General features: G+C 40.3%; 1 protein-coding gene across 1 annotated transcript in view; it reads left to right on the forward strand.

Annotated features, from left to right (window-relative positions):
- TDRD9 (tudor domain containing 9) overlaps window positions 1–9,924 on the forward strand; it is a 73,391-nt gene extending 63,467 nt beyond the window's left edge. The window contains exons 28-36 of the mRNA XM_018082915.3: window positions 623–883; window positions 1,363–1,512; window positions 2,575–2,645; window positions 3,037–3,146; window positions 3,304–3,400; window positions 4,052–4,190; window positions 5,313–5,422; window positions 7,806–7,878; window positions 9,107–9,924. Of these exons, the coding sequence (XP_017938404.2) occupies window positions 623–883; window positions 1,363–1,512; window positions 2,575–2,645; window positions 3,037–3,146; window positions 3,304–3,400; window positions 4,052–4,190; window positions 5,313–5,422; window positions 7,806–7,878; window positions 9,107–9,202 (1,107 nt within the window). The 3' untranslated portion in view covers window positions 9,203–9,924. The remainder of the gene's footprint in view (window positions 1–622; window positions 884–1,362; window positions 1,513–2,574; window positions 2,646–3,036; window positions 3,147–3,303; window positions 3,401–4,051; window positions 4,191–5,312; window positions 5,423–7,805; window positions 7,879–9,106) is intronic.
- Window positions 9,925–26,776: the final 16,852 nt, after the last annotated feature.

Below are 26,776 nucleotides of genomic sequence, written 5' to 3' on the forward strand. Positions count from 1 at the left end.
AAATAATTTTCACAAGAAGCATCCTTTTTTTTGTATTTTCTACACTTGTATTAAACGGAAATTTATTTCTGCTTCAGGCCTAATCTTTTAATCACTAGTTTTAAAGACTGGCTAGAAAAAAAATAGGGTTTCTATTGTAAATTCATTCAAAGACATAATTACAGATAGTGATTGTGGAAAGGGGTTAAATGAGAAATTAATTACTCTTGCCTGCCAGGGACAGAAGACCTGCAGTGGTCTTGCTAAGTTTTCTCTTACCTTAGTTGAAAACAACTGTGGACTGTGAAGTTTTTTTTCCAGAGAAGACATCTCTGTGCTCCTAAGATTTCAATGTGAATAGTGAATTAATACCAAATTATCCTTTATGCACTGTTTGCTCTTATTCCTTAGCAACTACATACTATATTGAAGGGATATGAGATGTCATGTGCAGCTGTGTTGTCAGTGATGGAATAGGAATAATGCCAGTAGCTTTACAGCAGTCCTAGGAATTAACATAAGCTGCCACAATAATTATGAAATAATTTACAGTTATTAATTCAGACGGTTTGGGGAGGAAATGAGATACTTTCCTGCTGATTCCCTACTCAGGCAAGTGTTGCCTTCAATGTTTTTGCTCCAGGCTTTAGAGTTCAAGATATGCAAGATGCGCCCGTCTGCCAGATCGATCGTGTGTGGGGAACGGTGGAGTTACAGCGCCAGCCAGAGATTTGCCTCGCTGGTCGATGGCTGCAGTCTGCTGGTGCACGTGTATTCAGCCGTGCACGGGGTCCTGCACGTGGATGTTTTCCGCTACTCCAGGTGCAGAGACCTGGTGAACATTCGAGACGTGCTTATTGAGGAACGTTATGCCGAACTAGCAGAAGAATCGTACGAATCACAAGTACGTGTTGACTGAGCTGCTTCTGCTTTTCTTACTCTGATTTATTTCGGTTCAGGCTGCCTGAAGTCCTGAGAAGCTGAGCTGAAGCACTGACTAGTGGCTTGGGAGTAGGCAAGGTTAATACTTGAGTACGACAGTGTATTTTTATGCGTGTGCATAATGGATATTGAGCTGTTGGCCAAAAGTATTGCTGTTTTGACACCCTTTTTGGAAGAGATATTTCCCAGGAAGTTATTTCATCAATTCAGCTGCTCCACTGTTACTTGAAATTATGAGAAACTGTTTTATAGTTTTATAGTTTTATAGCTGTTTTATAGTTTTAACTGTCTTCCGTTTTTATGTTTTGTATAATCTGAAAGGTCATTGGAAAATCAGTTTTCGTATTTGTATGAGAATATTTCTTTGTGTAGGACCTGTTTTGTAAATTTTTTAAAGACATAATTGTTTTAAAGTTTTAACACTCTTCCACTATTGTGTAGCAAAGCCACAATTTGCTCAAGGAGTTACTTTTGGATGAAGTAAAGAAAGAAAAGCAAGTGCCTGTATCTTCAAGACAGGAAGAAAAGCATCTCATTGGAAGATTGTTAAACTGTTTTTCTGACAATAAGTCTGATGCGCCAACCCATAAGGTAACTTGGGTGGTGGTTTTGTCCTGTCATTACATGACCCTGCTTCTCAGACTGTTAGAGTGGAGATGAGGACTGACAGTACCTGAAACAACCAATTGGTGCCTCTCATAGGGCATCCTACCTTCTGCTGGTAGAAAGCCATAGTGTGACCACCATTTCACTGCTGCAGCTTTTAACAGAGTTTTGAAGTATAGTCTTAGAATTAAGTTAACCAGCTCTTCTAACACATTCTAAGGCAGCACTTTGAACCAGTGCAGAACAGACATAAAAGTAAAAAACTGAACACAGTGTTTCCATAGGTAGTCTTCTTTACATAAGCTATAGCAAAAAGCAAGTTTACAATCCTATCAATTTTTCAGAAAATTTAAACATGGTTTTTACTATACATAGTGTTTCATTCTTCCTCAGCTAGTGATAGGTAGGCAGCTGGGATAAGTGATGCAGCGAATTCTCCAGCAACTGATAGTAATGAAACTGTGGATACTTTTCCTCTGCCAGTTCCAAACTCAGAATTCGTTCGTTCTTACATGTTTTCAGATGTCAAATCACTGCTAAGTTGGAATGTAAAACATGAGAATGTTTCTCCTGTTCTGCATTCTGATTACAAGTTAGGCCTCATCTACATTCTAATTCTTTCTCTGTTTCAGACCTGACAAAATTTCAGTCTTTCAAGAACCTAATCATGCTCCGTTTACCCACAGGAGTAGTCCTGTTTAACGACTCACTTTGATAAAGTGAGGTATTTTCAAATTAAAGGCCTGCTCATGTAAACAAAACCAACCTGATTTTAAGTGATCTATGAAGTCTGAACTTGTGTCTAAGCCAGAGGAAAGTAATGAATTTCCAGCACCTGTGAAAATTGATTATTTTTATTTAGATGCCTCAACAAGCAAAGTTTGCTTTAGATGACTACAATGGAAATGCTGTTTATCAGTTTATCAGCTCACTGTTGCTCAGTACATGCTGAAATGCATTTTGGCTTTCATTTAAAAAGAATTTTGATTTGGAGAGATCCAGGTACTGGCTAACTAGAATGTTATTTTTCTCTCCCTTTTTTTGAAGGTAACAGTTTCGGGCCCGTTCAGTCCTTATGAGCTGAAATGCTACAGTCTGACTAGGGTATCCCGGTTCAGGTATGAGAAGACTTTTAGTGTGAAGTATAATCATATTCTTAGATGTTATTTTCAATAAATAGGCAAAACCCATCCTAATTATTCTTACAGATTTTTACTGCATTTTTATTCATTGAAAAGAATGAAGTAGTCAGGCCTGAAGTGCATTAATATGCATACTATGGTTATTTTAAAATCTTAAGAATAGTTTTATCAAAGGTGCATTATTGTCTTACAGAGAGATTTATTAACTATCTTATACATCTGCTAAATGGCATTCAAGTAACCTAAATAACCAGTAACAACTATTTTGAGTTTGCATTGTGACTTTGAAATCACTTTCATTTATATGTTTGTATGGATTTTAGTGTGGGTTTTTTAATGTTGAAAATATTTATTATTTCTTCTCCAGAAATATTTTCATATGTAAGGAGAGCATAAACTCCATTGTTGTCCATGATACTGCAGAAGATCCCTTTCAACAGTTGCTGGTTGCTGCTGATATATCAGTAAATGCAGCTGGTAATGCCTTATAAAAATGTGTGGTTGGTTTCTCTAGACTTCTGGTTTTATGAGTAGTTCTGTTACTAAATATGTCACTGTAGTTCAGTGTTACATCTTTTTTAGGTTTCATTTTCATTAGATGCTCCTTTTAATTTTTTTTTTCTTTTGGTGTCAGGATCTACTCTGTTTTTAGGGGAAACATCTTTGATGCCTCCTATTCCTGGCCTGCTTGCACTCCTCAGTATGCTGTTTGCTCCAGCAATAGAACTCAGGTATTTGTGCATTTTAAAAAGTGGTTGTTCTTTATTTTTAGGACCCTCAGAAATTTTTGACAGACTTTTTTTTTTCCCTCTGCTTTCAGCATTTTTATCTATTCTCATCCTGGTATTTTTTATGAGTTTTAGTATAGTATGTAGCTAAAATAATTTGTTCATGTATGTATGAATTGGTGCTGCAGATTCTATCCTCGTGATAAGGCAGTACAGTTCCTGACAGTTGTGCTGGATGGCTAGGAAAATGGAATGTAGAACTGGCTGTTTTAAACCTACATGAGGAGAGGAACTTCAGTAACTTTTTGTAAAAGCTGAGTTCTGGCAGTTGCATTGCTGTTGTTTTTTCTTTAAAATCTGGTATTTGTAGATTGTAATTTCAACACAGTGAAGCTAGTGCTCCTTAATTTTGCTTATGTATGATTTTTTAGAAGTTTTATGAGTATATGTTTACATAACCAGAACTTTCGTTTTGTTTCATCACTCGATTTTAAAAAAACAGTATGACTGAGTGTGAATACATCTCAGTTGTTTTAGTATCTTTAAAACACATCTTGCTTGGCATGGCTTAAGACAAGTTCATTTAAGTCTGTCTTCATATGAGTTTAGTTTCTTCATCTCCAGGTGAGACTGTTTTCTTTCTTTTTCATGCAGGGTTGATAAAACTGGAAAGTATTTTACTGGTGTTCTGTGTGGTTTGGGTTGGAGTCGGACTTCTGGGGCTCCACTGCTTCCAGAAAATGATATGGCCCTGACATTTGATGTGCAATTTGGAGTGGAAGACATAATAGAGGTAAAACTTGCATAAGAATTTTCACCACAGTAGGAATTCAGTAGAAGTCAGTGCATCAGAACTTGTTAACTCTCAGAATTAACAGAAAAACTTGTTTGGACCTGTTAGTTTGGGAGGGTTGTTGTTTGATTTGTTTGTTTGGGTTTTTCTTTGGTTTTGTTTGTTTGGATTTTTTTAATGTACTGCCTGTTTATAATCTTGGATTCTTATAAGGAGAGACAGTTGCCCCCTCCCTACACTTTAAACAAATAAAATGTTACGGAATTTTATACACTTTCCAAAACAAAAGCATCAATTTTGCACTAACCAGATGTCAATACTTGTTAGTCTTGTTCGTAGGATTATTATGGCTTTTACTGACAAGCCTGGCATTGCTGCTTTGCAGGCTTCAGTTTGATTTTACAGCTCTGATAAGTCATCTGTATCGAGCTGCTTCTCTCAGAGCAGATCAGCCAAACAAATGATAAAGCCCCCGCGTTCCTCATTACAGCCTTTTGCATCTCACAGAGTGAGATCTGTCAGAGGGAAACACGTACATAAAACATGCTGTGAAGGACAGTGACATGGGCCTTAGCCAGTGAAGGACCTCACATGCCCTGGTCAGGTCTGTGTACAGAGCAGGTATGTGAGGTGGTGACCAGTGGTTTCTAGAGGTTTTTTAAGGACACAGTGGACATGCTGGCGCACACACCTGTGAGCTGTTGTTTGCTGAAAGCACTGACTTGGTGTGATGTCTGCATTCATGGTGCTTTATCCAGACTGGTAACACTAAGCTGTTGTTTGTGTGAAAATTAAGGAGAGATAGAGAATATTCTTAAAACTTTTACAGGAGGAATTCCGTGATGGAAAAAGTCCAGGTAAGTGGTAGCCTCTGTAGTTTATGGCACATCTCAGTAACCTTGAAGATTGTGATATCAAGTGGCTGAACTAGTAACATCTTTGACCAGCAGAGATGCAACTGCAGGAAGAAATGCTTCTGAAGCTTCAGATGTTTTTGCTTACGCAAATAATATTCTAGTTGAAGTTGGATGGTGTGGGTGCCACGACCACCTTCATGACAGTGTAATACAATACAAACCTAGTGCTGGTTTTGGGTTATACTCTGTCACTGATGTTTTACAGATAAACAACTTAAGGACATCCATTAATAAGCTGCTCTGTGAACGTGCAGTATATTCTGGACAAGAGCAAATGATACAGCTGCAGGAAAATATTCGTCAGAAGCTTCTATGGTAATAATTTTGTAGAAATAAGATCTGTTTGCAGTCTCAGCAAAAACAGGATGAATGATTGCTTGAAGCATAGCTCAGATGAGGCTTTGGAAAAATAATGTATGCTCTCATTTAATGATGCATTTCATTTACTTTGTTTATTTATAAAGCAGTATACTAAACAACATTAGACTTCTTGTGGAAGCACTGGTTCTTCAGGGAAGCCCGATCACTTAAGAGTCATAAAACCTAGACTGTAAAACCTGTTCTGCAGGATACCAGTTCTTATGTATCTTTTTTTTTGCACCAAGGACAAAGCTAATGAAGTCCTATGGCATAAGAGTGCAGAAAGATTTAAAATCTTTCTCCCTGTATATTAAATTTGGGTCGTGTGTGCTGCCTTTCCTCCCTCAGCAGACCTGTGAAGGATGGATGTTGGCCAAGTTAACTGGAAGACCCAGGCTAATTTAGGAACTGAAATAAAGCTACCTGCCCTTTTTCCCAGCAAGCCCCCCTGCTTCTTGTAACTCAGGCAGTGGTTCTGAAAAGACCATTGTGAGGCAGTGCAGCCAACCTTGAGAATTTATCCAGCTTGTAGTTTAGAGGAAGTAGTGCAAAAAAGTATCCCTGTAACAGCTCCTTCCTATGTCTGCCACTGCTGAGCATAGTGTGAAAAATGTTCCCTTGTTTGTACACACAGTGTGCATTTTAGTGCTGTCTGTATCAGCAGGAGCATTTTCTCATCCTGACCTGGCTCTCTACTAAACCTGTGTTAAGAAGAGCTGTGGTTCAGACATGAATTAAGAGTTATGTTATGGACTCTAGTATTAGCCTCATCTCTAGGAAATATGAGCTTTTTTGCCAGTAGAGCTTTTCTAAAGTAACTGTATGATGCTAGAGTGAGGCAGTTCCTCATGTTGATAAAGATCAGAAGCTTTTAAACTTAGCTTCTCTTACCCAGGGTTATCAAAATTATTATCAAAGCAGCTGTTTATGCTGATTTTTTTTCAAGTGTTTCTTGGTTTTTAATGTACCCGCTCAGTTGATTTTTTTTTTTTCTTTCTTATATGTGAAAAAAACTCATTACATTGCCTTAACTTAAAAGCAAGCACCCATACTTCCTATTTCCAAAACTCAAAGTTCAGGTGTATTGCATGATAAATTAACAAGTGCAGGGTCAGCCTTATCTTTTGAGGCACTGGAAATGAAATTAAAAGAGCATAAACAATAGAGAAGTCAAGGAATGTGGGTAGGCAGAAAGAAGCAAAGCCACAAACCCTCCGCTGGAGGTGACGGTGACGGGAACAGCTCGTGCTCGGTCATCAACACTTACGTGCAAAATTCAAGGCACTAAAATGTCACTGCTATTTCTTTGGACATGTGAATACTTGCTACTGTTCTGGCACCTATTTGGGACTGATTGTTCAGACATCTCCAGCCATCTGGGAGGGGAAGGGGCAGCCTGTGCAGCTCCTTGGTTCAGGTCCTCAGCATTGACCTGTTCCCCAGCTCAGTCAGCACCAACTGCCTGACTTGGTAATTCTCATCAGCCATCTGGGCTTTTTTTCTTCAGGATTTTATACCTTTCTGTGGTAGCCTTTTCTCTCTTAGAACTTTTATGCTTTTACTCGTTGTCTTCCAATGATCCTACAGCTATTTTTTTTATTTAAAATTTTATTTTGTTTTTATATGTTTATATTTGAAGGAATAAACAGTCTGATTATTGCAATGATTTCTTCTTTTCCCTTGTGTAAAATCTTTCTTGGTTTTGAATATTTTTTCCCCAATTATACTTTTTTAAAAAACTAACATAAGAGTACATAGGTAGAAATTTAGCCTGAACAGTCTTTCATAACTTTTTTTCATTTTTCAAAAGCTAATTGTATTTACAACATGTCACTACTACTTAAGACTAAAATCAGTGTTTGAAAAACACATCTAGACAGAATTAATTAATGTCTGCTACTATTGTACTTTGCACAGCTTGAGGAAATAACTGGAGCAGACAGACAATCTATAGTAATTGAGTTGTCATGCAAAATAAAATACCCTAAAACTAGCTGTATTATACATTCCAGTGAGTAAGCATACATAAAACTTACAGAATAAATCACAGTTGCAAATTCTAGTACTTTGTAATAAAAAACCCTCATTATATTCTTTAGAAGAAATACATTCTGATACAGATTTTCACAGAGACATTAAGTGTATTTTGACTTTTACACTAGAGGGACGAAGTACAGAGAAGTGAACAAATCAGACTAGATTAACAAGGAAATTTAAGATTCCCTTCAGCACAGACACCTTGTAAATACCTGGTCGTATCTAGTATAAAAAAATCCTTTGTCTTCATAATTAATCAAATACAAGTGTGTTACTTAAGGCCATTTCTATGTAATTTCAGTTTAATCTGCAAATCAAGGCCTCGAGATAAAATTGTTCCTACGTGGTGTGAGAACCCATATGCATGGAATCAGGTAAGGGTGTAAAGATACTTTTTTAAACTTCTTTTTTCTTGAGGAGTTAAGAGTGTTAAAAGGGAGAATTTCCTTTGGAAGGATGTCTTCTTTTTGATTCTTGAACTTGAAAATACTGAAAGCACTGTAGAGTCACATTTAAGCACTTTTGTGTATGCATCAGTCTCTGTTGATACACTTTTTGTAGAGTCTGTTTATTAGTTGAGTAGTTTGGTTTTTAATTTTGTGTATGTAAATACTTAATCTTTTCAAGCAGAACTCTCTATGGGTTTTAAGTTTAGAGAGATTGTAAAGGCAACTTTACATTTGCTGGAAGTTAAAATGTTCTTTTTTTCTATTAAGCAGCCATAGCTAAATTTTCCTTGTATAGAATTTGTCTGAATGCAGTGCATTTTAGTTTTGTTTTGAGATACTGTGCTTTGAGGTGGCTTTTCCTTTCTAGGTGGAGAGAAATGTGGCTTGTTTTAGAACAGATGTGGTGGGATCAGGCAGGAGGCCAGTTTTCTAGAGACCCAGCAGAGTTTCATAAAGTTGAAAACTCTACTAGCTTCCTACTCTGTTAGAAATTTTACCTTTCTTTCTGTGAGGGCCTCTTCAGGCCACTAGATCTCCTGAAGAAAAAGTGCAGTTTCTTAATTAAAAGCAGGTGAGGAATTGCTGAGTGCAGGAGTAAGTGCTACACACACCCTCCCTGTGCCTCTCCCACCCTGAGGGGGGTATAAAGGAGGGGTTTGGGTCCCTCCCTCTGAAAAGAAGGGCAGAGAAGGAGCACCAAGGCCATTTGTTTTATAGAAGGCATTTTTTTAGAGTGTATTGTAATATACTGCCTTAGGCCTAAGTGTTTCTATTTTCATATTTCAAATTCAGTTATCCTTGGAATTATGAAGATAATCTCCTATTCACTTTTACTTGTGTTCAGTTTTTATAAGAAGCTAATGTACAGGCCTTGGATCAGGATTTTCCCCACTGCATTTGAAGAATCTCAGGACAGCATTTTTATATCATCACATAAAATACCACCTGTAATGCTTTGGAATTGATTTTGGAGTAGTATTCTGGGCAAACCATGAAATACAGCACTGGCTCTTTTGTTGCAATGTGTGGCATGGAACTGGAATTCCTGTATGATTTGAAACTCAAAACTGTTCAAGACTTTTTTTAAACTGTGTTATATAGGAAAAACTTACTAGAAACGCATTCTGACTTTCATCTTGCTTCTTTTGGTTAGGTGGATTCTCAGCATATTGTTGACAAGTCTGAAAAGCAGCGTGAAAGAGGAAATAGTGTTTATCAGCTCCACAAGCTTGTTTTGTTGAATGATTAAGTATTCCTAGAAGTCTTTCAGAGGATGAGGTATTACAACTAGTCTAAAAATGAATTCTGTCTTGGATGCATGTTTTGCAAGGCTGTTCCTTAAGATTAGTGTAAGTGTACTGAAATACAGTTTGGAATGTGTTCGTGTGTTTTTGAAAAAGTTAAGGTTTGCTGGCTTAGAGCGGACGAGTTTATTCATAAAACAAACTGATGTAAAGCAGGATGAAACTTCAGTAATACTTCTGAGCAGGTTTATTGCAAGGTACATGAAAGATGAAGCAAATCTAGGTTTAGTTGTTCATTTTATGTCTAAAAGCTCATAAGTCAAGAGGCATGACTTTTTTTTTCCCCTTTAAGTGCAAGTTGCATTTTCCTGTTTTCTTTGTCATTAGTTTTTCAAAAATACGTGCAACAAAGGGGTTTGGGGTTTTCCCTAACCAAAAACTGGAAGTCAGAGGAAACTGATGATCTAGATTATGTTCTGATGCACACTACAACTTGATATATAATTTTTTCATTAGTTTTTCATATAGCAAAACATAACCTGATTTATTTTCCTGTATGGAAGAAGAATGCTTTTGAATTACTGATTCTTGGCACCTTGTTTCATTCTTTCTTCTTATTCTTACCTGCAAGATCTTTAGTCCTAAAAATGAGGTCAGTGGTTTCAGAATAAAATGCAGAAGTGAAATAAAATGTTTTTGTCTCTTCTGTTGTGCGGTCATGCTTAATAAAAGCTAAATTTAGTTATTAATGGTTTGTGATTGCATTCATTAAATACAAGAATCCAAAAACAGTATATGGAAAAGTATTCATCTTCACTGTTTGAAGGTCATATAATATCCAGTCATCCTCTTAAGGACAGGAAGAATCAGTGGTCACCATAAAGAAGTGGCAGATTTGGGGAAAATAAGGGGATGCTTAAACTAAGAAATTATTTTAAGCTGTACTTAAACAGAGGGGTTACTGTATAACAGGCAATTTTTGTGGCTTATTAGAGCATTACTCCCTTAGACCCATTTTACTGATCCTTGGGAATTATAAACAGAATACTTAGTGAGACAGGTCTAAACAGAAAAACTGTATCTCAGCTGGCTTAGACAAGAGGATTTCTCAGCAGAGTGTCGTACACCAATGAAGTGTTCCACCTTTGGGGACAAATGAAACAGGCAGGATTTCAAATCATTGCTTTACCTATTAAGGATGGGAGTTTCTGCTGGAAAAGGAAACTTGGCATTAAAAAAAGGCATGATATAAATAATGGAACTTATTTCACATAAGCAACACTGAGAATTTTTAAATTTTTTTAATTTTAAACTCTTATTACTTCGGTGTGTGGGTCTGTCCCGTGTGCATGTGCTGCCACCAGGTGGGGGCTGCTGTGCTGCTTATCCCTCTAATGGTTCCTGTCATCACACAGCTGAAAGGTTTCCTTATGGTGAGAGGAGTGGATAATGCCAACTCCCCTCCCAGTGCAGTAACCCATAACCTGCCCTTGCTCAGTTGAGAAATGAAAATTCTGTATTGAGAACTCAGAGGAGCTCCCAATTTTGTCCTGGGTACATAAAGCACCTGCAGATGTGACATGTGACAAACACCCTTGAAGGAAACAGAACATCTTAGCATCTCCCAGCCAGGCTGAATTTATTGCCTGAGGAATATATAATAATAATATTTAAAGAGCAGCTGTTGTATTTCGTGGTTTGATTCACGTTTCAACAGCACTGCAGAGTCACTTAAAAAAGTTTAAGGTAAGCAGCTTCAGGATTTTCCCCTCCAGTTGTATGGGAGAAAGAAGCATTGTAAAATAGTAGTGTCTGTATGGCTACAGACATGATCCCAGTCAGCTCTGTGCCTTTTGGGGGCTCCTTCCCTAAGAAAAAGGGCCATGACTGCTTGTCAGGATTGCTTTTATCTCCAGATGTGCACCAACATCGAGCTGAGTGAGAGTTCACCACAATTTATTAGTGATGATCCACATTTATGTACTTCATCATTGAGCCCAATGTATCTAGAAATATCTATCAAGAAATATTTGAATCTATAAGTGGTCAGATTAATGCTCTTATTGAATTGATAGGTGCTTCTGGAGCCTGAAACAATGTGCAATGACTATTATTCATAATTCCCCTCACAGCTACAATGAAATCTGATAGCAGTTTTAAATCAAAAGGAGGTTTTTTGCCATTGCATGTAATTAATTTTGGAATTCACTGCCACAGGCTGTGCTAGAAACCAAATATATAAATAAATGAGTTGGAACTCAGAGAAGGCAGATTCTTCAATAACTGTTAAAATTGAGAAACTTGGACTGCTTACCCTCCTGAATTCCAGAAACAGAGAAAATATACTGAAAGAATACCTATTTTTATCCAGTTTGCAGTATCTGGTTCACCTAATATCATCAGAATGACCTCTTCTACTCTTAAAATTCTGATGTATTTCACTAGCATTTATGAAGGCAATGGACTCTCCATACCTGCTGATGACCTTAGGCCTGCTTTAAAGAATTCACCAGGTCATTGTCTACAAAACTGGACAGGAGAAGCAGCAACAGGAGCAAGCTGGAAGAAGACCTATTCCCTCTTTTCCTCTGCCTGCTGCTGGTAGAATAATTCTGCTTTAAACAAGATGAATCATGCAGACAGATCAAGATGGAAGAGAATCGTGTATACCTGGGAGGGGACTTTGGGAGCTGGAATGGTTTTGGTTGTGCAGTGGGTAGATGGTGGCAGAAGATAATGTTTGAACAGGGAAGAGTGGTAAAGACAGGGAAATGATGAAGAACAAAGAAAGCAGTAAGAATGTGTCACTCTCCTCCTGAGCTGGTGGTTGAAAAAGGGGAAGGGCAGAGGAGGGTCAGGTTGGGCAGACACTGCCCATGTAAGCTAAGCTTGAAAGCTCTGCTTAGGGCCTTCTGCATCTTTAAGGGCCACCCAGAAAGCATTTTGGAAGAGGCTGGTAGGGGAGCTGGGGAACAGAAGTGGATCTGTTCTGGGTCCCAGGAGACTGTTCCAAGGCAGGTGCTGCCTGGAACGCCCAGACTCCTTCTGAGCTCCAGCCTCTGTCTTGCCTTCTCTTCAAAGTGCAAGGGACCTACAACCCTGTGCCTGTGAGCTGTGGCAGCTGACACCCCGAGTGCCCAGAGGTAGCCAGAAGATGAGGGAAATTGCACCTCTGGTTTTTACATTTCTTGAGTCTTGATATTGCTGGAGAGCACTTGCTCTCTTCTTTCAGTGGAATCATATTGTTCTGATGAACAGCCCTGCACAGGGAAAGGGAAAAGGATGTAAGCACAGTTTGGAGATTCACAGTTCCTTCCCCAAAAGGTGTGTTTGTAGGGACAAGGGTTGTTTGAATGAACCCAACAGATTCCAGCTGAGGCTCTGCCCACCGGCACAATGGCAGTGTGCTCTCTGCAGGGAGCATGAATTGGGGAAGTTAAGGTGGGTGTGGATGTCAGTGGAAAGTCATCTATTTCCAGAGAAAACAGGACTGTCCTTTTTCAGCTGTACAGGATTCATGGAGGGGCAGGTGAGTGCCTGTATGTCCTGCAGAACTGTTGATCTTTCCTAGTGCAGTGGTGCTGCTGTAGGAACCTGAGCTACCTATTCCTAAAGCTTGACTGTGGGTTTTACAGGAACTTTTCTTTGTAGAGCAGACAAAGGGAGAGTTGACAGTTACCAGGAAAAGGAAGGCTGGAAATGGAATTTGAATAATGAAGGGATGGAGGCTTTGCCCTGGGGTGACTTTAGGGAGCACAGTGAGCACAGTCAGAACAGGCTCAGCTTAACCCTGGGTCAGGTGTCTCAGGTTTCTTTACACTGACCACCTCCTCCTGCATCGTTCTGATGTGCCCAGAATGAGAACTGGGTGAGACAAAGGGCTGTTCAGTCACACAGATGATGGTCTGAGTGAACAGAATTTCCTTGGAGAAAGTATAGCATATCTGCAATTTGCTAACTAAAGAGGAGACTTTTTCTCTAAAACTGACATTTATGGAGAGTTTGTGTAATCTTGGGAAAGAAAAATCCTGTTGTGTGCAGTCAATAGTGAGATTTTTCAGCCCCCTTCTGTTAGTTCATTGAACTAGAAGTAGGTAGCTGTCACAGAAATGCAGATGGGGGAAGGGGAGCATCTCTGGATAAATTTAGAACTGTAGCTCTGGAGATAACCTGGGCTGGTCCTTGAAACTGGTTTGCTACATAAGTTTTAAATTGAAGAATGTATTCTTATGGCTCCATTCCCCTGTATTTTTTCACTCAGAAACAGCCTGGCATGCTGAGGATTTGTGCATCTGCCACACTCCTTACAACAGATTAAATTTTGATGCCAGTCTGCATATAAATGCCAGAAAAAGGCCAAATGAATTAGGATAAATTACAGAATCATGGTTTAAACCAGGATACAGGTGTTGGTGTAGACTGTGACAGGAGTTACACCCATCTTGGAAAACCATTAGCACATTTTTCAAGAGCCAGAATAACAGGGAGGTTTGCAGTGGTTTTGTCTACCTTAGCCTGTAAAAAGGGATAGAAGTGAACAGAAAAACAAGTAAAAAGCTCCACCATCAAGGTGTAGTTTGATGTGGAGTTTCCTTTCTGTGAAAGAACCTGGAAAAAAGCAGATGAAACTCCAAAGTGGTTAATAAGTGAAAGAAACCTGAGGCAAAGAGGATATATATGAGGAAATAGAAAGGTATATATTAATCCTCCAAAGGGAGGGAAGAGGGAAGAGGCAACCTCTGAGCTTACCTGGTGAGTCTGGAGGAAGTTAGACTGCTCTTTTCTCAGTCATGGAGCGCAGCCACATGGGTAGGTGTTTCTGTCATCACTGTCTGATGCTCCTATATTTAGCTTTCACTCAAGCTCCAGGCATGTCTGTCTAGTCTGGTAAAAGCTGTAACTTCAATATCCTGGGGAAACAGACGGTATGGTGGTTGCTCCCTCTGCTGAGGGAGCTCTTTCATCCTGCAGGACAAGGACAGCACCTTCCCAGAGGTCCTCCCTTGACAGGATGAGAGTCATCCCCTTGGTGGCTTCACATCCCCGTGATAAGGAAGTCCTGCCAGCTGTTTCTTGGCACAGGGATGAGCTCTTGGCTGTTTCTTGAGCCAGTGGGGCACCCTGGGGCCTTTTCCAAGGGGGCAGAGAGCTGAGCTTGGGTGCTGGTGCTCAGTGAGGGGGTACTGGTGCTCACTGCAGTGCTTGCCATCAGACTGGTGAGCAGGGCAGGAGTGAGCTGTGCACACCACATGCCCCCCTGATGATTTATGGCCTCCATTCCTTCACCCAAACAAGTCCTTTCGGTGGGTCACCCTGGAGACAGAGAGAAATGGGGTTGCCACTTGGTCCAGGGAAAGAGGGGAGGTAAATAGGATGCTTGCAATGCTAGTATTCATTTTCTCTTACCCTCCCAAAAGTGCAGAGATTGCTTTTTCCTCCAAAAAACTGCAGTCAAGACTTCTTCACTCATGGCTAGATGAGTTCACGTCTTTTTCATGCAATGCTAATGAAACTTGTCTCTGTGCCAGTCACAGTGATGAGCCCCAGGTGCTCCACAAACACACCACTGTGAGGGTTTTATTTTCCTCACCTGTGTTTGTTCTTCATGTGCTCCGTGGAGGGCTTCTAAATATTTCACTTCTCTCATTTTGTTTTCTTGCTAAACAGAGAATAAAACACCCAGGGGTACCTTTCTCCCTGGATACCTGTGTTTGGAAAAGGAACGGTACAGCTGTTGGCAATATTTCAACATTTACAAAGCTCTTTTTTCTCTTTTTGATCTGTTAGTAGCAAAAATCTAGAGTGCATAATCAGGAAATGAACAGCACATATGTATCTCTGGGGCTTTCTTGGTCTATCTTTAATAAGGACAGAAAGGCCACATTTAAAAGACAGGAAAAAATAGATAAGATTTTATTAAAATCCTTTATACAGACAGTATCTTCCACAGCACATATTTCAAGAGATCACAGAACATAGCTTCAGGGAGTTCCTCTGCTTTCTGTAGTTGAAGATGTTAGCTCTGTCTTGAACTAGTTTTACTTAGTCTCGACAGCAGTTGTGCAAACAGCACCTCCTGCCCAATCGCCAGGTATGTTGGGAACTGAACAGGCAGCTTTACATCTGATGATGTTACAAGTTCTCTAAGGAGTAGATATTGCTTGGATTTTATTTATGAAGGAGAAGGAGGCAGAAAATATGCTGGGGAAAAACACAAAGTGATTGCTGCTGATAGCAAGTCCTAAAATTAGGAACCGAAGCTAATACATTAGTAGAGACATTCCATAGGATATCAGTGCTGCAGGGTGAGGAATCTACACAGGGAAGCACAGTCTGGGAGCCTGGGGAGCTTCCAGAGGATACACAAGTCCTTCTGGAAGGAAGATTTCACACTTCCTAAATAGATGCTTTCAGCTAAAGGATAGGAACAACAGCAAAGCAATCCATCCAGAGATGGATGTTTTGTAACACTCTTGTGAGCTTTCATACCACAAACTGGAATCAGAATGGAAAGGACTTCTTGCATACTTCCTCTGTGCATATGTGTGAGAAGGCATTCCCTGATGATGCTATGATTTTTATTTTCACATTAAAATGTAAGTTTTGGTCTTAATTTTACTGATGCCAGATTTCAAGTTATTGTTTTTCAATTTATTTGAACTGAGACAGTCCTTAATTTTTTTTCCCTCTGTTTTTCTGCTCTAACAATATAGTCTCATGTGATGGCTTGACAACTATAAATCCAGTTATATTTAATTTAGATCTTCTAGTATGGTATCACACAACTCCTGTATTTATCTCAGGACTGATGTACAGTCCACTTGAGCTGTGTGCCTTTTGATAAAAGCTTTCCCAGTTCTGAATCATTTCCATAACTTGTTTTAATATAATCCGAAGTAGTTTTGTCTAAAGTAAATGAAAAAAGCTACCACAAACTGTTCTGGAATATAGGAAGATTATAACTTAGGGCCACATTATCTGCTGTAAGAAGCAGTTAAATTGCTATAGTTTACAATAAATTTTTTTTATTATGTAATTTTGTTCTTTATAGTCTCTCTCAACACAAGAAGGATTATCTGTGCAATCCCAGAATATGCATCACTGCTTGATTGATGTAACATGACAGTAGAAGACTTGGCCAAAGTAGCCAATATCCTGAGGTACTGGACATGGTCTTCAGTTCTTGTTTTATTTAGTGCTGGGGGTTAAAAGGGGATATGTTGTATATTTTATCTTTTTGTGAATTAGTGACTTATGGAATTGAAATAAAAAGGACCTTTGGGGCTGGAGAGGCTGTTAGCACTAGCAGGCATTTACAGAAAAATGACCTTTGACTTCTCCTCTCATTCAAAGAATGTTAGAGGCTAAGGGAAATTTATCTAGGACTACACTATAAAGGTGGCTGCAATGTGGATTTCTACCTTTTAGTGGCAGTAAAAAGAGATGTGAGCCATGAACATTTGTGATTCAAACAGGGGTGGCTCAGTGTACATGAGTCTGGACCATGTGGTCCAGGTTCCTGTGATAACTGACAGAAGAATAACACCAGCAAGGGCTCTGGTCCTTTATTTATGCAACTCTAAATTGTGTCAGTGGCTAGTAAAATATCAACTAGTAAAAATAAAAGATTTAATTATAACTAGAAACACACAATACTGAGGGCTGCAGCCAGCACCCTAACAGTTGCAGTTGAACATAATTTTTTTAAGAGCTCCAGCCAATCTAGAACCCAACTAGTTTTTAAATTATGGTACTTGCAGGGCCCCTATGAGGAGCAGGAGAGTCCTTTCTAACTCTCAATGAAATAAGGAATTGTGAGCTCCCACAGAATGCCTGGCTGCACATTTAAGGCTGTCCATGATGCTGTGTAAGGCTCTGACACCGCTGGACACTGTAAGCAGCTCAGAATACAGGTTGTGTTAATTGGCACTTGCATGATTTCTGTCTCCCTCGCTGAACTTTTCAGTAGTTCATACTTCTTAGAAACGTAGGAGGGAACTTGGATTTAACAATGCTGCTTTTATTGGAGTTCTTAGGAAGGATCTTATTCCCTTGGATACAGCAAAGAAGCCACATTTGACAATGCACCCCTCCTGTTTCAGAGAATTTCTGAGATATAATGAGGTTGAAAAATTACTTGCTAAACAAAAAAGAAGATTTTAGAGCAACAAAGAAACTTTCTGCCTTCTTCCCCCTTCCCAGTTAGTTACACCTTGGTCTGATGACTGTCATATTGTTCAAATAAGTGTTATTGTAACTTAAGCTCGCCAGTACATTGAGTTATTTATGTAGGTGTTTTGACTGAGTTTGAGCAGAATGCAGAATTGATGAGCTAAGAAACTCATGAGCCAGCATAATGAACACCACACAGGGAAGAATAAAACGTGTGATTAAGACAGCTATGAATAGAAGAAAAGGAACACTGCCTCTCAAGACAGTTCCTTGGAAGTGATTTCCCAATAGCAGGGTGAGATCACCGTGCCCGAGGACATAACAGACAGGGATTTTTGGAGTTGGTGGGACTCAGTGAAGCATGACTTGGGCAGGCTGCAGAATCAAGGAAACAAGGCACAGGCTACATCATTTTTTTTGTGCCACTAGAATTCCAAATGGAGGACTGTTTTGCCCTTATCAGGACACAGGTTTCTGCCCTCTGCCTTCACCTCCTGCCAACAAGCTGGGATGTGGGTCACAGCAAACTCGTGTCCTGGTGGGGTTGATCACAGCTCGTGCTTTATTAACTCATTTTGGCATTTGTTCCCTTTTCCTATCTATATGTCAGGATGGGGTTTATTAGTTTTGTTTCATTTTCTAAAGCCTTAAAAATCATCAATAGTTTATCTTGCCTGCAGCCTCTGTGAGGCCTGGGACTCATGCTGCACTTTGGTGCTCATGTACCCTGCCTGCCTTCTTCCAATGATGTTTTCATTCTTGATGCCAAGTCACTTCTCTTACTTTGCCTAAGGCTGTATTTAGCCTGCCCTTGCCAGTGCCTCCAGACTGGTGCCAGACTGCTGGGCACCAGGTGCAGGATCTGTTCCAGCTCATCCCAGAGGTGAAGGAGAGGTAACTGGAAATTTCTCCTTGCTGAGTCACTTGAGTGTTGCTGTTGACCTGCCGTGTCTGGATTGGCGTGTTTTGTGCCATTGGTGGTTTTTCTAGAGCTACAATTCCAAGGCTGAGACAGGATAGTTTCTTGGTCAAACGGTCACTGGCCTTCCCAGTGCCTTTGCCAACACAGCCAGCTTAGAGATGTGATGTCTCTGTTCTCAGACTGGTGATCAGTGCTGCACAGAGCCCACTGCTGCTGCTTTCTGGCAGAACCAAAAAAAGGCAAGAAATAACAATCTGAAGCCTGAAAAAACTGAGTGTGCAGCCTCTCTTGCAGAGCAGTCCACCTACTAGTTCTGTTACTATTTAACATCATATTAAGATTTGTCTTACCATGTGCACTGGTGTTTTAGCAACTGAGGGTTTCTATAAGACTTGTCACCTGTGGTAGAGATGCAATTCCAGTGGATTCGCCACCTTTTAACATGGAAATACCTCAATGCCATTGTCATCTCAGTGGGCCCTCTGCTCTTACAGAAAAGTTTTGGTCCCAACCACCCCTCAAAGAAAGGGGGGGTTAAACTTGCACAGCCCAATGCACAGCCCCACAGCATCTGCTTCCCATCCTTGTGTCCCTTGTCACTGTAAGCTGTGACTCGTGGGGCTGCACGCTGAGATGAACTGATGGCACAGCATGAACTCTGACCTGGGTATTCTCTGTCAGCAGATCAAACACAGAAGAACTAAAAAAACCCCCAAACCAAACAAAAACGTATTTTTTTAGCTCATGGTTAACCATTGTGAATGCTGGATGTGTACTATGCCTCTCAGAAAATTCTGATTACTATAAAATTATAAACTACTAATTATTAAACTAATTAGTTAAGACAAAATGCTTGCCTTCTAGATAACTGAATTCAGTAAGAGAATGAATCCAACCTCTGGAGTATTTTAATTGACATGTAACTGTCAAAAAAAAAAAAGGTGTGATAAATAAATAATTGTGATTTGTGAAACAAATGGGTAATTACATCAAAATAAAACAAACGGATTGTAAAACTTAATTACACCCCCATAAAGAAATAAAACAGACCCTTACAAGGTCAAGGGGCCCTAAAACCTCCCTACTATCTTAAGAATAAAATATGGTAGAACTTTAAATCTTTTAGGTGCCTGTTTGTCCAAGAATGCATGAATTATGATGAGTTGTAGAGATAACCATTTAGCTTTAGCTATAAGAAAACCCATATATTAAATGCTTAGCAAAAAACTGTAAAATGTATATGTATATTATATAATTAATATGCATGAAGTAGCTAAGATAAATGCCAAATGTACACTGTAGTGTGTGTGCAGATTTGGGAAATTTGTCCCCATTTCTGTCACCCAGCTGGCTGCTTACTTTTACCATATAATAAACTCCTATTCAAAAATTTATAGAAACAAGACTTTGTTTATCATAAAAGGCAAGCTAATAATTGAGTATTTCAAGTAGAATGTTGTTTGGGTTTTTTTCCAGTACAAAGGCCTAATATCTTGATTAGAAAATTCTGGTAAGATGATCTCCTTGGGATTTCATTTAGACTATGAAGTGTGTTAGGACATATAGCAGGAAATTGGATTCAGCTAGAGACTTAATTTACCTGCCTTCAGATCCTGTAAGGGCTGAGAGCTCTAAGTGGGCCAGCATTGTATGTGAAATTACACATTGAATGAGATGAGCTACTGTGGTTATTATTTTTGTAATATCTTTTTTCCTGATCAATTAGAGTTTCTTTAAGGAGTTACTGGTTTGGTTTGGTATTACTTCCCTGTGTGGAACTCCAAAAGCTTTCTGTTGACTCATTGGCCCAGCCTGTCCAGGTCCCTCTGAATGGTGGCACAACCACCTGGTGTATCAGCCACTCCTCTCAGTTTTGTGTTGTTTGCCAGTCTGCTGAGGGTGTGCTCTGTCCCATCAGCCAGCTCGTTAATGACAATGTGGGTGCCATTATTGACCCCCATGTAGTGACCCCAGGTGACTGGGTCCCAGCTGGGTATCCTGACCATGGCAGTTCAGCCAGTTTTCAGCCCACCTCACTGCCCACTTAGCCCACACATTATCCATTTGTGTATTGGGATGTTATGGGCATCAGTGCCAAAAGCCATAGTAAAGTCAATACAAACAACACCCACTGCTCTGCCCTCACCTCTGAGCCAGTCACCTCCTCAGAGAAGGCTGTCAGGTTGATTAAGCATGACAAATCTGTGGTGACTGCTCCTAACTGCCTTTTTGACCTTCATATGTCTGGAAATAGCTTCTGGGTTTATTTGCTCTGCCACTTTTCCAGGGACTGAGGTGAGGCTGACCGGCCTCTAGTTTCCCGTCTCCTCTTGCCCCTCGCCATTCTTGAAGGCAGAAGTGACGTTTGCTTTCTTCCACTCCTCCAGAACCTTCCCCTGATTTCTGTGACCTTTTGAAGATTATCAAATGTTATCGGCTTTTCTCTCAGCACTTGTGCATGCAGCCCGTCAGGTCCCAGGGACTCGTCAGGGTCTGGTTTATTTAAGTATTCCCTAACCCAATCCTTTTCCAGTGGCAGTAAGTTTTCCTTGGCCTGCATCTTCCTACAGCCTCAGGTGCCTGGGATTCCTAAAGACTGAGGCAAAGGTGCCATTGTCAGCTTTTTTCACGTCCTTTGTCACCAGGTGTCCTGCCAGCCACCAGTGAGCACACCTTGTCCCTAGTCACCCTTTAGCTGCTTATTGACCTGTAGAAACCTTTCTTGTTGAACTTTTGTATCCCTCTGTAAATTCAGTTCCAAGTGGGCTTTGCCTTTCATAACAACATCCCTGAACACTCTGACAGTATCTCTACATTCCTCCTGTGTCACCTGTCCCTTCTTTCACCTCTTGAACACTTTTTATGCTGGTTTGGAGTTCCTTGTTCATCCATGCAGACCTGCTTCTGCCTTTGCTTGATTTCTTCCTCAGTGGAATGAACCGTTCTTGAGCTCACAGGAGATGATCCTTGAAAATGGGTCAAAAATGTATGGAGATTTCCTAGGAGTTTCATTATTTTTGATGGATGATTTAGCTAGGCCATTACCTCAAGTGTTGTGAAGCAACATAAATAAATGTTTACCAGAGCTTCCAGAATGACTGCAGGAAGACTATTTGCTGGACTCCCTTTTGAGGCAGTACTTAACTGTCACATACTTATATCTCACTACTGACAGCACACAACAGCGTTTCCCTTTCCCAAGATTACAGAAACTCTCCACAAATGTCAGTTTTAGAGAAAAGTGTCACCCTCAGGGAACAAGCTACAGATATGCTATACTTTCTCCGAGGAAATTCTGTTCACTCAGACCATCATCTGTGTGACTGAACAGCCCTTTGTCTCACCCAGTTCTCATTCTGGGCACATCAGAACGATGCAGGAGGAGGTGGTCAGTGTAAAGAAACCTGAGACACCTGACCCAGGGTTAAGCTGAGCCTGTTCTGACTGTGCTCACTGTGCTCCTTAAAGTCACCCCAGGGCAAAGCCTCCATCCCTTCATTATTCAAATTCCATTTCCAGCCTTCCTTTTCCTGGTAACTGTCAACTCTCCCTTTGTCTGCTCTACAAAGAAAAGTTCCTGTACAACCCACAGTCAAGCTTTAGGAATAGGTAGCTCAGGTTCCTACAGCAGCACCACTGCACTAGGAAAGATCAGCAGTTCTGCAGGACATACAGGCACTCACCTGCCCCCCCATGAATCCTGTACAGCTGGAAAAGAACAGTCCTGTTTTCTCTGGAAATAGATGACTTTGCACTGACATCCACACCCACCTTAACTTCCCCACTCACACTCCCTGCAGAGAGCACAGTCCCATTGTGCCGGTGGGCAGAGCCTCAGCTGGAATCTGTTGGGTTCATTCAAACAACCCTTGTCCCTACAAACACACCTTTTGAGGAACTGTGAATCTCCAAACTGTGCTTACATCCTTTTCCCTTTCCCTGTGCAGGGCTGTTCATCAGAACAATATGATTCCACTGAAAGAAGAGAGCAAGTGCTCTCCAGCAATATCAAGACTCAAGAAATGTAAAAACCAGAGGTGCCATTTCCCTTATCTTCTGGCTACCTCTGGGCACTCGGGGTGTCAGCTGCCACAGCTCACAGGCACAGGGTTGTAGGTCCCTTGCACTTTGAAGAGAAGGCAAGACAGAGGCTGGAGCTCAGAAGGAGTCTGGGCATTCCAGGCAGCACCTGCCTTGGAACAGTCTCCTGGGACCCAGAACAGATCCACTTCTGTTCCCCAGCTCCCCTACCAGCCTCTTCCAAAATGCTTTCTGGGTGGCCCTTAAAGATGCAGAAGGCCCTAAGCAGAGCTTTCAAGCTTAGCTTACATGGGCAGTGTCTGCCCAACCAGACCCTCCTCTGCCCTTCCCCTTTTTCAACCACCAGCTCAGGAGGAGAGTGACACATTCTTGCTGCTTTCTTTTTTCTTCATCATTTCCCTGTCTTTAACACTTCCCTGTTCAAACATTATCTTCTGCCACCATCTACCCACTGCACAACCAAAACCATTCCAGCTCCCAAAGTTCCCTCCCAGGTATACACAGTTCTCTTCCATCTTGATCTGTCTGCATGATTCATCTTGTTTAAAGCAGAAAGGCAAAGAGGGAACAGGCAGCCTTCTGACTTGCTCCTGTTGCTGCTTCTCCTGTCCAGTGTTGTAGACAATGACCTGGTGAATTCTTTAAAGCAGGCCTAAGGTCATCAGCAGGTATGGAGAGTCCATTGCCTTCATAAATGCTAGTGAAATACATCAGAATTTCAAGGCTATTAAAGGTGTCTATAATACCAGACACCCCAAATGGGAGAACGCACTGGCAGTCTTAAACACACATCACAGGTGTGGGACCAGCATTCCTTGTGCACTATGGACCACCACAAATTTACATAAATTCAGAAGCACATCTTGAGATCTTTTGGAGCATTAAGTTACCTCAGTCCTTGACAGGCATTTAACTGTTGGAGGCTTCTGCCCTTCTCATTTATAAAATCCACTTTCCCTGCTTTACAGGCACCCATCTCTCAGATAAGGGAAAACAGGTGGCTTCAGCCTTGTCTACATGTGCTTTTGGAAAAGCCTCTCTATCCCAGTTCCCCAGAAAGGCCGAGGTGGGAAGGGCCTCTGGAGGCCGTCATCCCCAACCCCCTTGCTACCCAGGAGCATCTCCAGATGGATTTTGAGTATTTTCAGGGGTGGAGCCTTCACAACCTCTGTAGCTAAGTCTTATTATGTACCAAAAAAAAAAATTCCGCTTGATTTTTATTCTAACACAGATCTCCAAGCATTTTTAATTGTTGTATTTTTTTTTTCACTTTGCAATGCTACTCACATGAAAAGAATCATTAGTTTTAAACTGTAGAGAAAGATCATTTCCATTCTGCGTGAATCCTTAGAAAAAGAACTTAGGACTTTCTGGTGAATATGATTTTGCCTATCTGGTAGATGACAGGATCCAAACCAAAAGGAACTATAAAATTGCCAATAGTAAGTTGTATGTGTCATATACTTTTTCTTTCACATTTCTGATCAAAGCGATAAAATTCAAACATGAAAGAAAACAACAGATCTCTGTTTTAGCAAAACTGAAGTTAAATTTGAGTGGGTTAAAAATTCAAAACTTTGTTTCACAGGCTATTCAGTGTTTGAAAAATGACTCGTTGCATGAACAGAAGGTTGGAGGACAGAAGACCAGGTAGTACCAATTCCAGAGTTCACAGGAAAGGAACGTAAGTAACAGGAGTTGACAACAGAAAAAAAATTAGGAAGCTCAGAGAGTTTCTTTTTCCTGCTATGGACCACAGAATAGTGTAGATTACCCAAGAGTTAGATAACCTAAGAGTGTAGATAACTCAAGCTTAGAACTTTCATTTCCAGGAAGAACCTATTGCAGCATTTCTAATAGTTCAGCAAGAGGCCCAGGCTGTGCATCTTAAAAGCCTGGAAGCAAAAACAGTACCTCTGAAAACTTAATTGGCAAGGCTTGTGCTACTTTTGGCTAGGATACAGTTCATTTTCTTCCTAGTAGCTACTACAGGTCTGTTTTGGATTTGTGCTGGAAACAGTGTTGGTAACACAGGGATGTTTTAGTTGTTGCTGGGCAGTGCTTACACAGCATCAAGGCTTTTTCTGCCCCTCACACCACCCCACCAGCACAGAGGCTGAGGGTGCACAGGGGGGGACACAGGTGGGACAGCTGACCCCCAAGTGACCACAGGGATATTCCATACTCATGGCTGAACAGGGTTCCCATTTCTGCCCATGGGAAGGCGTGAATGAATTCCGTGTTTTGCTTTGCTTATGTGCATGGTTTTTGCTTTACCTGTTAAACTTTCTTCATCTCAGCCTATGGGTTTTCTCACTTTTACTCTTCTATTTCTCTCCCCCATCCCACCAGGAGAGAGCAAGCAAGCAGCTCTGTGGGGCTGAGTTGCCAGCAGGGGTAAAACCACAACAGGCTACATCCAAATAAGTGATTTTCATGCAAGCAGAGAGGAATGATGACTTAATGGAGATGAGTTCTGGATGTGTTACAAGTTTGAAGCAGGGAGACTAAACAGACCAGCTGTGATGGCAGAAACTCCTTCCAACTCGTGAGTGCCATCATATTCCTTCTCATGTATGAGATACTGTTAGATATAGAACATTAAATACCACTTTTCTCTATTAAATGCCAATTTGCTATTCTGGTTTCAAAACTCCCTGCTTCAAACGTCCAGAATTCATGTCCATTACGTCATCCAAGGCCATCATTCTTCTCTGCTTGCAAGAAAATCACTTAAATGGGTGTAGCTTTGCCAAGTAAGTTTTCAGAGGTACTTTTGTTGCTTCCAGGCTTATGTTCCAAGATGCACAGCCTGGGCCTTTTGTTGAGGTATTAGAAATGCTGGCATCAGTTCTTCCTGGAAATGAAATTTTTAGCTTGAGTCCTCTACCTTTTTAGGTAATATTCTGTAGCCTGTAGCATTTAGGGAAATGAATGTGTTGCAATACTCTGAACTTATCTATTTTGTTTCTTTTTCTGTTGTCAGTAGCTCTTGTGTAAGTTGTATTCTTGTGAATTCTGTTGGTGGTTTTCTCTGCAATTGGTACCACTTGGTCTTCTGTCCTCCAGCCTTCTGTTTGTGCATTGAGTCATTCCTAGATATCATTGTGCAGCTTACTTGAGATCAAGTCTCTAATTCAGGGATGTTATTCAGAATTCTGTATTTCAATATATGAAGTGATTGTCAGCTGTATGCAGTTAATAGCATTCAGGTTTGATTTTTGAAAATGGAATATATTTTTATATGGAAAAGACAACTGTAAATAAACAATGTGAAGTGTTTAAAAAAAAAAAAAAGGATAAAAACTTTACCAATTTTTTGCCAGAAAAGTTTTAAAAAGCTGATTATTCTATGAAAGAAAGTGTTGAATTTCTAATCAACTCCAGTAATCCTGCTCAAATGGAACTTCGGTTTTGTTCTTTCTGGAGGGAGTCCTGCAGAACCTAAAATGACCCTTCTGTAGAGTTTAAAACTAATGATTCTTTTCATGTGTTTTTTTCACTACTTTTTTTACTCTGAGTATCACAGGGAAAAAAGTACAACCATTAAAAATGCTTTTAGATCTATGATAGAAATAAATTAATGAAGTGGAATGTGTTTCTTTGATACATAACAAGAATTAGATGCCCATTTTTCATTCTTTTGAATAAATATTTTTCCTTGCAGCAGACCCACAATGTTTGTTTATTTAGAAACTTTTGTAGTGGATGCCTCGATACACACAGTGAAACAAGAGCTGGAGTTACTACATAGTTTGTTTCTGCCTTCAGACATTGCTGGGTTCTGTTCAGTAGCCTACCATTTACATAAAATTTGGCAGAAAACTGCTGGCTGGGCAGGTTTTTTTCTGCACAGGTGAGTCAATATTGAAAAATTACAAGATTTTGTGTCTTGATAAATGTCTATATCAATGTGAGGGGAAACAGCTTTATTCTATTATACTGTGCTAGGGAGAAGGAAACAAAGTGTTTCTGCCTTCCAGAAATGCCTTACTTTTCCATTTCTTTTTCTCCAGTCAGTTTCTCCCAGGATTTGGGATTCAGACCACATTTCTGTCAGCATCTCAGAGTAGGAGTTGATTTAAGAGCTTCCCATTCTCAGTCTTTTGCTTCCATCTCTGTTCTTGCCACTTATGATTTTCCTGTATAACAAATACTGGGCCTTTGCACTAAGCTGGATCAGAAACCTAGCCCAGTTGAAAACACTGCACTTCAATGTTTTTCCCCCCAGGATTATTTTTTAAACCCCACTAATTTTGATTATCATTCAGTGTTCAGCCATCTGGATAGTTGCAGATGAAGTGGGATGTGAATGAAGAGATGGGGGTAAAGTGGGAGGTCCATAACCTGCCTAATTAAGCACTGCTCCCAAGAGAACCATGTTCTAAGGGAACTGAGGGGGCTGAAGTGGAAGTTCAGTTGTCAAATGAAGAAAAAGAGGGAG

This window comes from Manacus vitellinus, unplaced genomic scaffold (assembly GCF_001715985.3).
Source record: "Manacus vitellinus isolate BGI_N305 unplaced genomic scaffold, ASM171598v3 scaffold_6_pilon, whole genome shotgun sequence".
Lineage (NCBI taxonomy): Eukaryota > Metazoa > Chordata > Aves > Passeriformes > Pipridae > Manacus > Manacus vitellinus.